The sequence below is a fragment of the Callithrix jacchus genome, chromosome 1 (genome assembly GCF_049354715.1).
Source record: "Callithrix jacchus isolate 240 chromosome 1, calJac240_pri, whole genome shotgun sequence".
NCBI classification, from domain to species: Eukaryota; Metazoa; Chordata; class Mammalia; order Primates; family Cebidae; genus Callithrix; species Callithrix jacchus.
In genome coordinates, this window is record NC_133502.1 from 38073073 (window position 1) to 38087060 (window position 13988).

General features: G+C 33.2%; 1 protein-coding gene across 50 annotated transcripts in view; it reads left to right on the top strand.

The window, feature by feature from the left end:
- MYCBP2 (MYC binding protein 2) overlaps positions 1-13988 on the top strand; it is a 286856-nt gene that overhangs the window by 96039 nt on the left and 176829 nt on the right. For 30 of the 50 annotated variants that reach the window (XM_054252281.2, XM_054252282.2, XM_054252292.2 and 27 more), the window contains exons 18-19: positions 5367-5474; positions 13069-13188. In XM_054252281.2, the coding sequence (XP_054108256.1) occupies positions 5367-5474; positions 13069-13188 (228 nt within the window). The remainder of the gene's footprint in view (positions 1-5366; positions 5475-13068; positions 13189-13988) is intronic. The other 20 variants (XM_054252294.2, XM_078342144.1, XM_078342490.1 and 17 more) reach the window with 1 other exon arrangement.

Genomic DNA, 13988 nt, shown 5'->3' on the forward strand with positions numbered 1-13988 from the left:
CCAAAAGACCAAGGTGTGACATGGCAAGAATTAATAATAATTATATTTATCTGAACACTGAGAGTTATTTAGTTGAGCTAAATTATCCATCTCTTCATCCTGTAATTGCCCAAGAACAGTCTCTTGCTCATTTTGGAGAAATAACCTAAGTTGCTCAAATTCAGACCTGACTTCTTCTTCCTTACGTTTTACCTTTTTCTTTAGTTCTCATGAGGATTAAGTGATGTGCATGAAAGTGCCTAACATGTAATAATCCCTAAATAATTGCTTCTGGATGACCGTCTTGGTGGTGGTAGGCTATTTAGTAGTTTATACTTCTCTTTAAGCTTGATTCGCTTTCAGATCTGGCCTTGCCTTAATTGCTTTTCTTACAACATTGGGATGCTAATCACAAAACTTTGATTATTATTGGGAAAAATCCCCAACAGCTTTTCTAGAATAAAACATTCAATTTTCATGGGAAAAAATTAGTTACAATTTTATTAAAGCCTCTTATTTCAAAGTGATTGAGTTGATGTTGCTGTTAATTTTTGAGCCCCTAAAACCATTATGGTTTTCTTGATTTGACACATCAAATCCAATATTAGCTGATATTCCAGTGGCACATAAAAGTCTCTTTTTAAACTAAAATATTATATGAAGGATTTAGAGAATATGTTAGAAAAAATAGGTTAGTATATCTTTATACAAAGACAGCCATTAGTAGAATTTTGGTGTAATTTCTTACACTTTTTTGCTTTATATAATTTCATACTATGATACATATTGGTGTCCTGTTTTTATTCCCTTTAATATTATATCACAAAAGTTTTTTGTGCTTTATTGCAAAAAGCATATTAAAGTATTGACTGAATTTTGTTTTGTAAAGTGTTATAATACATACATTTTTATATTTTGCTATCATTTTACCCCCACCTTTCCATTTCCACTTCCCCACCAAGCAAATGATGTTAATAGTCTAACATCTTACTCTATTAAAATATAGTCATGTACAGATACCCACACATATGTGAAAGTGTAGAAATATGTTTATTTATCAAAGTAGTATTTATGTATATATTTGCAACATCTTTTTCTCATTTCACAGTACAAGGTGAACACACACTGGAGGAGGTCAGTAAATGTGTATTTACCACATTCTATACAGTAACTACCTAAACAATGGTTATCCATAGTTTATGCAACCATTATTTTGTTAATGGGTATTCAGGTTATTTTAGATTTTGTGGGCTTTACTATAATAAATATTCTTAAACTTAGAGCTACATATTAGTGTTTATATAGTAGAACTTTCCCAAAATAGAATGTGTGGGGCAGAGAGTATATCTGTTTTAAATTTTAACAGATAATTCACATTGTTTTTAAAATGTTATAGGAATTTATACTCTCTAGACTAACACATGAGTGATGTTTTTTCCTCTAGCATCACCTGTATTAGTTATTCTTTTATTTTTTTGTAGAGACAGGGTCTTTCTGTGTTGACCAGGATGGCATCAAACTACAGGGCTTAAGTGATCCTCCTGCCTTAGCCTCCTGGGTAGCTGGAAATACAGGCATGTGCCACCACACCTGGGTTTAGTTATTCTTTTTAATTCTTGCAAAACTGGTGAATAATGGTATCTCATTATTAATTTAAATAACACAAAATCATTTCTGTGTAAAAATTTTTTATAAATCTCATTTTAATAGCTATATATTATTCCATTGAGTAGATGTATTATCATTTTTAGTTAATTGTTTTCATTTGGGTATTTTTTAAATGTTTGCTATAATGAATAAAGTTGTAGTAAACACCTTTGAGGCAAAACCCTTTTAAAAAACATTTTAGAGTTTTCTTGAGGATAGATTTCTAGAGTGTAGTTACTAGGCCAAAGGATAATAATTTTTAAGATCTTGAAATGTGTCACCAGTAGCTTTCTGAAAGGCTTGTACTATTTAACACTGCCACTTATTCCATGCTTTCTGCCTAACTGCCTATGGATGGACTCTGAATTACCCATTGTCTACACATCTGTGTAGCGTCTGAATCTCTAAACCTGGTTATCTCATACCCCTATTTTATTCACTTCTCTTTCAATGAAAGAAATAAACAACCAATTTCTATTTATTCAGTCCTCTTAATTCTTTAATAGCTTTTGAATGTCTGCTTTTGAGAATCTCAGTTTGCTTAGCTGAGGCCCCTTCCCTTCTTTGCCTGAATGACAGCAAAACGCCTTTTAATTGGCCTTACCTCCAGTTTTATCCTCTTTTAAGCCATTAGTCACCTTCCAGAATATTCGATCTGCAATACAGATCAGATCAGTAGCAGTTCTCTGTTTAAAACCAAAAGGCTATTCGTAGTCCCTAGGATGAAGGGTGCACTTTTATCTCTACAGACTCATCTCTCTCTATTCTCATTTCTTTTCTCTGTCCTCTTTTTATTCCCTATCTCTGAACCTTTATACTTCTTTCTACCTCCTTTATTTGACCTCATCTTAGGTGATGTTTTCTTCTATCTCTATATTCTCTACCTTCCCACCTTCAAGTTTTGTTAGCTCCTCCTCCAGTTTGTGTGTGCTTTTTTCATCATAGCAGAGTGTCCTAATTTCTTGTTTAGTTGTGTGTAAACCCTCTCTCCCCTCATTAGAATGTGAGCTTTTCGAAGCAGCGATTGTATCTTGTTTATCAACGTTCCCAGGACTTCACAATTTACCTGTTAGTACCATGATTTATAGTATGTCTTTGTTGGCTAATTGAAAGCAGTTTAGGGACTTATCTTTAGAATGCTTTATGGTATGAAAAGGTTTTAATTATCTGGGTTTTTTTTTCCGCATACCTCTCCAAACAAATTTCCCAAGACTTTTGCTCCATCACATATACTTTGTAAAAGTCAGCTATGTATGTTTTTAATGACTATACAATATTGTTTATCATCTTTAGGCTTTTATAAAATTTTAATTTATATCTGATTCCTTTTAACTGGAATGCCCTCTCTTCCTTTCCTTTTCTCTTGTTAAACTTTTTGTCATTCTTTGAAACCTCACTGATTCTCTAGAGTTTATTTAATATCTTTCCATCTTTCAGGACATAACGTATAGAGACTTCTTTTATAGCATTTATTGTAATATTTCATAGTTTTTGTTTTGATTTCTGTTTTCCCTAGTAGACTGAATTCCAGTGAGACCGATATCTTTGTCACTATATTCATTTCACTTAGTGTCTTCTAGATAAAAGACAATCAAAACAACTGGTGAATAAATTAGTAACTCAACTATATTTGAAGAAACATTATTTTAGCTTGGGGGATACAATAGTATTTTAGAGTCTGATCACTTCAAATTTTAGACATGATTGCCCCCAGGCCTTCTTGATTTATAAATCAAAAGATTCTAAAAAGATTGAATTTAGCAAGACACTAAATAGGTGTAATGTATTTTAATGGGGAGAAACAATATTGCAGGCAGATCATAGAAATCAGAAAATGATAATACAGCTTTATATTATTACCTTAATATCTATAACTTTTTTAATATACTTCAAAAATACTTTTTATTGTAATTTATATATCTGCTTTGTAACAATTGATAAATAATGCCTGCTAAGAAATAAGGCATTTTGTTCATATTTGAAATATCAATTTTACTACATTTTAGAAACTGAGGCCGGGCATGATGGCTAACGCCTATAATCCCAGCACTTTGGGAGGCCAAGTTGGGAGATCACGAGGTCAAGAGATCGAGACCATCCGAGCCAACATGGTGACACCCCATCTTTACTAAAAAAACAAACAAACAAACGTTATTTGGGCATGGTGGTGCGCACCTGTAGTCCCAGCTACTCAGGAAGCTGAGGCAGGAGAATTGCTTGAACTTGGGAGGCGGAGGTAGCAGTGAGCGAGGTTGAGTCACTGCACTCCAGCCTGGCGACGAAGTGAGACTCCGTCTCAACAAACAAACAAAAAAACAAACAAACAAAAAAAGAAATGAAACCCAATTTATATAACTTTAGCTTGTAAATAATTGGTACTGCATTATTGGGAAATAATACTTACTCTTTATTAGCATGTTTCTATCTGTCATAGTCGTAGCATATGTTATTCTTGGTTTTTCATACAATTACAGCTATTTGAATTTTTGTTTATATTTAGAAATATAGTTGAAATATGGTTTCTTTACCCGCTTGTTAAATTTAATGAAGGGTACTTTGGTATTTAATTTGACATTTATGAAATTTTATTAGAGGGCAATAGCTTCAATTTGTCCCATCATTAGAAAAATTAATTAAACTGAAGATCAGTAGAGAATCATGAAAAAACTTGTTTTAATTGAAAATGTTCATTGCTTAGTGTCATAATTCTCATTTCAGTTAATGGTAACCTGTCAAATTTAGAGTGTTTTCACATTCGAAGGCATTTTTGATGTTGTTAAAACTCAAGAACACTGTAGTTCTAATGCATAAGAGAAGACCTAATATTTAAAGTTATAACAAATTTATTTTTCTTTTCAAGGTAAATGTTAATGGGAAAAGTGATTTATTTTATTAAAATTAATTTGGCTGTAGATTTTTTTCTTAAATGTCATATTAGTGAAAAGAACTGTAATCTGTATGGGTATGTATTTGTATACTTTTATATATATGTACATAGTGGTACTTTAGAAATAAATTATTTAATGAAGATGTTTCCAAAATGTTATTATGTTATTTGGGTTAGGTACCCTCTTTGCCGTCAATATAAAGCCCAGGCTCTCTTTCTCTCTCTGTTTCTCCCGCCCACCCCCCTCCCCCTGTGTGTGTGTGTGTGTGTGTGTTTATATATATATCTATATGTAGATTATAGACATTTGTTTTGTTTTTGATCATCTGGTGTTCTTAACCTCTATTATTGCATGTAGTAAACTCAGTAATGTTTTTATTTTGGTTTTGTAGGAAGATTAATACAAACATTAAACCTGGAAGACCTTGTTAAAACTTAATGATTAATTTAAAAATTAGTTGGTTTTTATGTTTCAGTGGGCAAGATATTTGTCTTCAATGAATGCATGGTTTACTGACTTTGAATATCTATGATACTAAAAAGTATTTGTAAGATGATTTATTTAAATTGAACTTCTGATTATTTGGGACTGTTAGTAACTACTCAATAATTTATAAGTGCAAAGGATCAGATTTATACTTTGTAAACTGTATTTAAGATGTTAACTTTTATATGCAATGGTGAATAGGTTATGGGTGGGGTGGGGGCTGGAGTGGGGAAGTTGGAAGCAAAATATAATGTCCAAAACCATTAAGAATAAGTTCTTATGCTTTTTAGTTTGAATTATTTTTGTACATTATAGTGTTTTCATTTTGTGAGTTTTTCTATGCACATACAAAATGTTTCTCCTCAGGCCCCCTTGTATTTGCTGGTCCTATTTTTATGAACCATCGAGAACAGGCTCTAGCCAGACTCAGATCCCATCCAGCACAGCTAAAGCATAAACGGGACAAGCACAAAGGTATTTGGTCTTCCTTATCACCTAGGTGGGATACTTTCCCAATTTCTTCCACTCATTTGAATTTTGTCTCTGGGAAAATGCACAAACCTGATTCTTCTACTTTGCTTCTATCATTACGATGCAGCCTGAGGAGAAAGAACATGCTGAAAGTGGTACCATTTGTCAGTGACTGTCATGCTTCTTGTTTCATTGGTTTGGTTAGCTTTAATAAAGGAGGCATTTTACAGTGTATCATCTTTTTCTTTTCCATTTCTCTTCAAATTTCAGAAAGTTAAGGGAAGGTAAAATAATTACTGCTTTCTGTCTTATGGCTTTTATTATTTGCTCTTTAATGACTGATTTGGCATTTTACAGTTCTTTTTTGAATGCTGTTTATATGCTTTAGGATGAACAAAATTACTAAATTCAGTATGTTAAATGGTAATAAGGCTGCCATTACACTTTTTCACTGTTTATTAAGTTTATATATACAACAAATGAATATACAAATATTTGATGTTTGTGGGTTAAGTAGAGATACGTGCAAGCAAAGCACAAATCATGTTGACTGTCTGTAGTCCCTGGCAGTGGTCAGAGGGCCCTCCTAGTCTGTGAGGGAGTAGCAGTCTAGCTTAGTGTTGCTCTTTGAGATCTCAGAGTTCTAGGTTATTAAATATATTCTTGAAGCATGCTTATTTTCTTGTAAACCACAAATTATGGGTCAACTAAGATTAGGAAAGAATTTAATACAAGGAATTTATAAATTTATATAAAAATTTTGCCTTGAATCATGGCCTTTGAACCAGTCCTCCTCCTTGGCTAGGACAGCTTAAAATTGCCATTTTCTTAAATGCCTAAGAGAGGTCTGGCAAAACAGAATAGGAAGTTTTAAAAACATGCTTACCATATAGACAAATTAATCTAATTAATGTTCGGATCTTTCTTTTTTTTTTTTTTTTTGCTACAAAACTGTCATAGTCTAATTTTTTAAAATTTTCATAGATAAGTAGTATAATAACTTTATTTTTATTTGCCTCTTTCAGTCTGTCAATTTGCCACTCAGAACAAAAACCCAAACAAAATAGACAAAACTCATCTTTAGTAAAGGTATAAATAGAGCACAACTTAAGATATATTCTGCAGAAATAAAAATAGTGTTTTAAATCTAATGCAATTAACCACAGTAAAATTTGTGATTGTTTTATTTACTGAGTGCTTTAACAATGCCATAAGTATTTAAGAAATTTTCAACCTGAGAAAGCTGATCCCAAAAAAGATTAGATATATATGTAAGGAATAATATTTGGGAGGGTATGCAGTGAAATTGTTATTGCCAGAATGTCTGATCTCTTATGATTTCTACTATGTCACAATTAGAACGTATGTTTTCAGTTTTTTCCCCCAATTATATGAAAGTGAAGTTTTCCCAAAAGTTTACCTGAGGTTGAATATTCACATTTCACGAGACCGTTTAAAAACCTTTTTAGCTCCATGTCAGTATCTCATGGAAAAGTATCTTTACCTTTTCCAGATTTTTAAATGAAATGTTAAATGAAGACTAAGGTTGCAAATTTAAAGCAGACCTTTCCCATTGTCACTTAACGATTGGCTATAGAAATTATTCAATGTGGCTGGGTACAGTGGCTCATGCTTGTAATCGCAGCACTTTAGAAGGCTGAGAGGGGCAGATCACTTGAGGTGAGGAGTTCAAGACCAGCCTGGCTAATATGGTGAAACCCATCTCTACTAAAAATACAAATAATAATAATAATAATAATAAGCCTGGCGAAGTGGCACATGTCTGTAATCCCAGCTACTTAGGAAGCTGAGGCAGGAGCACAGTAATCACTTGAACCTGGGAGGCAGAGGTTGCAGTAAAAAGCAAATTATTCAATGACAGCCTTCAGTTTTGTTTGTCATGGGGTTACTTTATAACAAGTTTCTTTGTATACTTGTGGCAACCACTTTTTAAGGACCTACTTTGTAATATCACAGTGTAGGACCAGATTTTATTGGATTTTATGGTTTCATAGAGTGAGATAGTTTTATCTTTTTACTCCTCAAACTTACAGTACAAATAATAATTTATCAAATGTTGCCCTGTTTTTGTAAAGAGTATTAATTTACTACTCACTAATTTCTCTCCAGCAACTAACCATTTACACTCACTGTCCTGTCATTTAATCATCTCTCCATTCACTGCTTTTACTCTAACATGTTGAACATCCCTAATTTGAAAATTTGAAATGCTCCTAGATTTGAAACTTTTTGAGCATCAACACAAAGCCCCCAAGTGGGAAATTCCACACCTGACTTCCTGTGACAGGTTGCACTCCTAGCACACAGCTTATTCAGTGTCCTTGAGAGAAAAATGAACTTCTCAGCCCCCTTCAGCTATGATGAAACTTTTCCATGCACAGCATGATAGTGATGCCAAACAATCACAGTTTGTCTATGTGGGTGGCTGAGGTACCTTTGCTTTCTGATACTTCTGGGTATACAAATTTTCATGTACCAAATTATTTAACATATTGCATAAAATTATCTTCAGGCTATGTGAGTAATGTATATATGAAATATCAATGAATTACATGTTTAGACTTGGGTCCCATCCCCAAGATATCTCATTACATATATGCAAATATTCAAAAATTTGAAAAAAATTAGAAATCCAAAATACTTCTGGTCCCAAGCATTTCAAATAAGGATGTTCAACATGTACATATTTTCATAGTCTTTTATTTTATTAAGTATTTTTCTATATATCTTTTTTTCTTCACCTTATCCAGTTAATCTTCTAGTTTATCTGCTGAGAAGTTCATGGTATTGATTGCTGTGTTCTATCTTACATTTAATTATGTTGGTACAAATTATAAGATGATGATTAAATTTTTTAGACTGTGACTCTTTTGGGAGGGTGTATAGAGAGTAAGAACTGTGGATTTATTTTTAACCAGGAGTAAGTTCTAAGATGGAAAGTTAGAGAACTGGGTGATTGGAGAAAATTCAGAGGAGGTCACTGAATTTATCCTATATAGGCAGATATTGACTAAAGGCAAAATTAAATATATAGTCTGAATCGATAAGTAAAATCCCATATTAAATATAATAAATTATTCTAAAATGTCTCCATAAGCTATATTTGAAACAGATAACTGAATTAACATTTGTTTCAGCTATTCAGTACCTTACGTAGAAAAATATATTAGATAGTATACATAGTTAGGAACATCTGAATTGTTTCAGAGATAGTCCTAATATCTATTTTAAAATGACTGATGTGAAAATCCAAAAGCATACTGATAAACATCTGAGTCTATTTTACGCTTACTTTCTGTTTGGAAATGGTATGATGTGATGAAAATATTATAGCCTTTGGAATTAGGCTTCAATTCTGTTTCTAAATTTGTCATTTACTAGAACTACATGACTGTGCAAAATATCTTAATCTCTTTGGCTTCAGTTTTCTTATTTTAAAAATGAAAACAGTAATTCTTAACTAATTGTGTTGCTATGAAGATTAAAATACATGTTTGTAATCTTTGCACATACACATATATAGTCTTTGCACATACAAATCCTCCATGAATACTAGCTTTAATATTTTGAATCAGATTTTTTATTTTCCTTTTCAGAATTATCTTAAAGGTACACTATTTGAAATTGATTAAATGCATAGTTTATTTTTACAAAAGATTTAAGGTTTTAACCATTTGGTGGTAGTAAAATGCATGAGCCTAATTTATGATTAAACTGCAAATTTGTTCTACCGTGTATGGTTTTGGGCTGGTTACTTAATCCCTTCACCCTCCAAACCTTAGTTTTTTTCATCTGTAGAATGAATAAGAATACCTGTGTCATGGGATTGCTGTATTCATTAAAGAAAGCAACAGTAGTAAATATTGATTGAGCATCTTTCATATATTATTTTACTCAATTCCCATAGCAACCTGGTGAGTCATATACCATTGTTGCTATATTATAGATAGGAAAGCTAAGACCAAAATGTCCATTGTCCAGTTTTCTTACAACAACTAGCAGATGGTAGAGCAAAGATTCCAGTCCAAGTTCTTAGGTTCCAATACCCCAAGCACTCATCCATTGTGGTATTTAATTGTTGACAGTGTTCAGTTGGCACACAGCAAGTGCTTAGTAAATTGCAGCTACTTTTATCCTTGCTGATTTGTTTTAATGATTTTGCTCCAAGTACTCATTGTGACCTGTGATAGTTTCTGTGATATACATGACTGTAGGATTACCCTCTGAATGTATAGATTTTAGTAAAAATTAAAATTAGAAGTTAGAGTCCCTTAGATACTGAGCCCTCTTTTTTCTCTGTTACACAAATATGCGTGTTTAATTATATATAATGTGTATATACATCCAATATTTTAGTTACATATTTGCCAAGGCTTTGTAGCTATTGTAGTTTCAATATTATATGGTCCACACCCACACACACCCACACCACATTTATCTTAGGCAAAGTACAGATGTGCTCATACTTAAATGGCCAATTATTGTAAGATTATTCACACCTGTCAATTTTTTATTGACAGATAATATGTGATTTTTTATATAGATATAAGCTTAGATCTTATTGCTGCTCTTAACACTTTACTGAATAATGAGCTTGAACAGATTGTGTGTGTGTGTGCGTGTGTGTGTGTGTGTGTGTGTGAGAGAGAGAGAGAGAGAGAGAGAGAGAGAGAGAGAGAGAGAGAGAGAGAGACAGGGTCTCACTCTATCATCTAGGCTAGAATACAGTGTCATGATCACAGTTCACTGCAGCCTTGACCTCCCCGGCTCAGATGATTCTCCCACCTCAGCTGCCCAAGTAGCTGGGACTATAGGTATTCACCACCACACCCAGCTAGTTTTTTGTATTTTTAGTAGAGACAGGGTTTTGCCATTTTGCCCAGGCTGGTCTTGAACTCCTAGGCTCAAGCAATCTGCCCTTCTTGACCTCCCAAAGTCCTGAGGTTACAGGTGTGAACTACCACGCTCGACTTGAGCAGAAGTAATCTGGCTGATTTCACTTGCTAGTTCTTAAATTTGCACTAAATTTTTGGCCACTTATTAAGTGCCTTTTTTGTCAAAGAAAAAAGGCACTTAATAAGTGGCCAAAATACCAAATACCGTGTGTGTGTGTGTGTGTGTGTGCGTGTGTGTATTTTTTTTTCTGTTACTGCTGCTAATGATTAAGACCCTCATCTCAGTTTTTTTACTTGTAAGATTTTTACCATCTATAATAATTGAGAAGTTGTTTTGTACAGATGCAGTTTGTTTCAGTGAACACAATGTTTCTAGTATTATTTTGACATCTAAATAATAGCTGCTATTCTTTTAGTTCATTGTGGTTTTATTCAGTAAATTACCAACCTTTTAAAAAATCTCCTTCCCTGATGCTATGTCTCTATTGTGGGATTTATGCCTATATTTAATCTCCTATTCAAGGGAGGAGACAAAATGCTAAATTCAAAGGTAAAACCTTCTAACTAGGTATCAATACATTTATGTAAAGTGGAATGGTACTTAAAATGTTTGATTAAGTCTGCAGAATCATATGAACACAATGTGTTTTCTATGTTAAATCACATTTGGTTTTAATTAGACATTTTTACCAATTGAAATAAAGCTGTAAAATTTCTTTACATCTAATATCTTATTAAATAGCCTTTGGAAGATATATATTTGTGTGTGTGTGTGTGTAGACCTTTGCGTATATTTTAACATTCCACTATCTTTCCAACATGAGGAGGCTTTGAACGAGTATATTTTATTTTGGATGGAGTGAAACTAAATGTCGTGATTTTTTTTTTTCTTTTTAGTCTATCCATTCTTTGATTTAATTTGGCAAACCCACATTAGATAATTTAGCAGAAGAGGAATCATATTCTTCATCCTATTATAGTAAAACCTCTCACTAATTCTGAATTTATGATACTTGAGATGCAGTATTTGTGATCTTTTTTGAGTAAAAAATTCAAAATAATTTCTTCCTCTGAATTTTCAGGGTCATACTTATAAGGGGAAACCTGTCTAAAATCACTAGCTTTTCAAACCAAGGGCTCAAGAAATGAAGGATTCCTTCAGCGTGCCTTCAACCTCTGGGTCCAGCAGTTAATTCTTGTATGTTAAAGGACTTTTATGTTTATGGTACATTTTAAATGTAATATTGGCCTATTTTGAAATATAATGTAGGTAGCCACACTCTATTTATTGTAGCATTTCATTTAATCTGTAATCTGTACTGCTTGAAGGTAACAAAACTGAATTTTACTTCAGTGTTCTGTATGATTAAGACTTTTCCAGTCAGCTACACAGGCCTACCTGTTCTATGTTATTCCGAATTAGTGAGATTTTACTGTCCTAGTATCATAAAGAGTTTCACGGTTTTCAAAATCATAGTCAGTTAGTTATGGAAAGGAAAGTAATAGTGTAGGTGGGTTTTGTCTCACCTGGATATTACTAAAGATTAGGTAAAAAAAGAATAAAGTAAACACAAAATTATTTAATATTCTGTTTAATGTTCTGAAATGCACAATGAAAATACAGAATTAAAAGTGTGTGTCTGTAGATTCACATATGTATCTTCATATAATACACACTTGTTTAGAGTTGCTATACCACTCGAGAGTGGTTTAGACTAGTTGAACTTGTGAAATTCCTTCCAGATAATACATTCATTCTGTGTGCAAGGAATTTGAATCTTGATAATATAAAGGTCACATGTTAGTGATGTATAGGAAAAGTACATTGTGATTAGGAAAAGTAAGTTGTTGTTATTCACACATTCCAAACAAATATTTTTCTATTCTGGAATGTGGTTTTTATTGCTGTGATTAGATTGCTGGAAAATTCGAAGTTGGATTGCAAAAACTAGGGGTAGAGAAAGACTTAAAGCAAGCTAAATGGAAGAAATTATAAGAAGGGAGGAGGAAAGAAGAAATGAAAGCAGAAAAAAGGTTTGGTTGTTGGGGACAGGGAGAAAACCACAGAGCAATACGGCTGAAGGTGATGGTGGCACAGGAAACATGAATGAGAATAGGCCATTGAACTATAATATATTGAATAAAGCTCTTTGGTCTTTATACATTTTTAAAAGTTCAGCTGAGTTTCTCAATACTGGTGGACAGTGTAGCCTTTCTAAGATCTGTTTAGGAAATCTAAGTCACTTGTGAATCCATTAGCAATTTTTTAAAAACGGCTAGTACTAACAATATCACTAAGTTTAAAATAATTGTTAAATGACTTTGCATGCAGTAATTTTTTATGCAAACTAAATTTTTCCATATAAACTTATATTTTAAAGTTTGATATTTCTATAACTTAATTACCCATTTTTTATATAAGGTTTTATCCATAACTAGATCTCATCTCTGTTTTTATTAATTTAGTGATATTTGCAAACAGAAGTATATAGTCTATCTTTTCAAAATTGCTTCTTTGCAGGTAGATTCTTGATCTATCACTTCTAACAGCTACAGATTCTTCTTGCTTGTTCCTTTTAACATTTTTCTCTTGTTCTTCCATAATAAACTGATTAAAATTTTTATTTTGAGGTTGAATAATGGCTTAATTATTCATAATTCACAAATTATAACACTTACAGATGGAAGTGGAGAAAGAGGAGAAAAGGATGCAAGCAAAATCACAACGTACCCTCCAGGCTCTGTGCGATTTGACTGTGAGCTCCGGGCAGTCCAAGTCAGCTGTGGATTTCACCATTCAGGTAGCAGCTGGAACTTTAGGGTATAACTGCATTTTTACAATTGTGCTAAATAACTTATTTGTTCAGATTTGATGGACGTAGCCTGTTAACTATGTGTTAAAAGCTATAGTGTGGCAATCTCTCAAATCTGTAAGAGCTTTGTATTTATTACACTGTCACTTTAAACAACTGTGGCAGGATGGAACAGGTACTTGTCTAGAAAGCTAACTTCCAGTCTGTTTTCCTATGGACTTCTTTTATAATTCAAGAAATTCTGGAAGATGAAATAATGCCTTAAATCTCTTTCAGTTCTAGAATGCTGTGATATTTGTAACATGTTCTCATATTTCGTTAATGTACAGTGATAAATGTGCGTCAATAAATTTACTTTCTTACAAGGTAGAAAATAATTAAATTCTTAGTAAATATTGGCATTTGGGTTATCCTGTGCTGTACCATTCAACCTTTATAAAAATGAAAAATGTTAGGCCGGGTGCGGTGGCTCAAGCCTGTAATCCCAGCACTTTGGGAGGCCGAGGCGGGTGGATCACGAGGTCAACAGATCGAGACCATCCTGGTCAACATGGTGAAACCCCGTCTCTACTAAAAATTACAAAAAATTAGCTGGGCACGGTGGTGCGTACCTGTAATCCCAGCTACTCAGGAGGCTGAGGCAGGAGAATTGCCTGAACCCAGGAGGCGGAGGTTGTGGTGAGCCAAGATCGCGCCATTGCACTCCAGCCTGGGTAACAAGAGCGAAACTCCATCTCAAAAAAAAAAAGAAAAAGAAAAAGAAAAATGTTAAATTCCTTCCTTGAAGA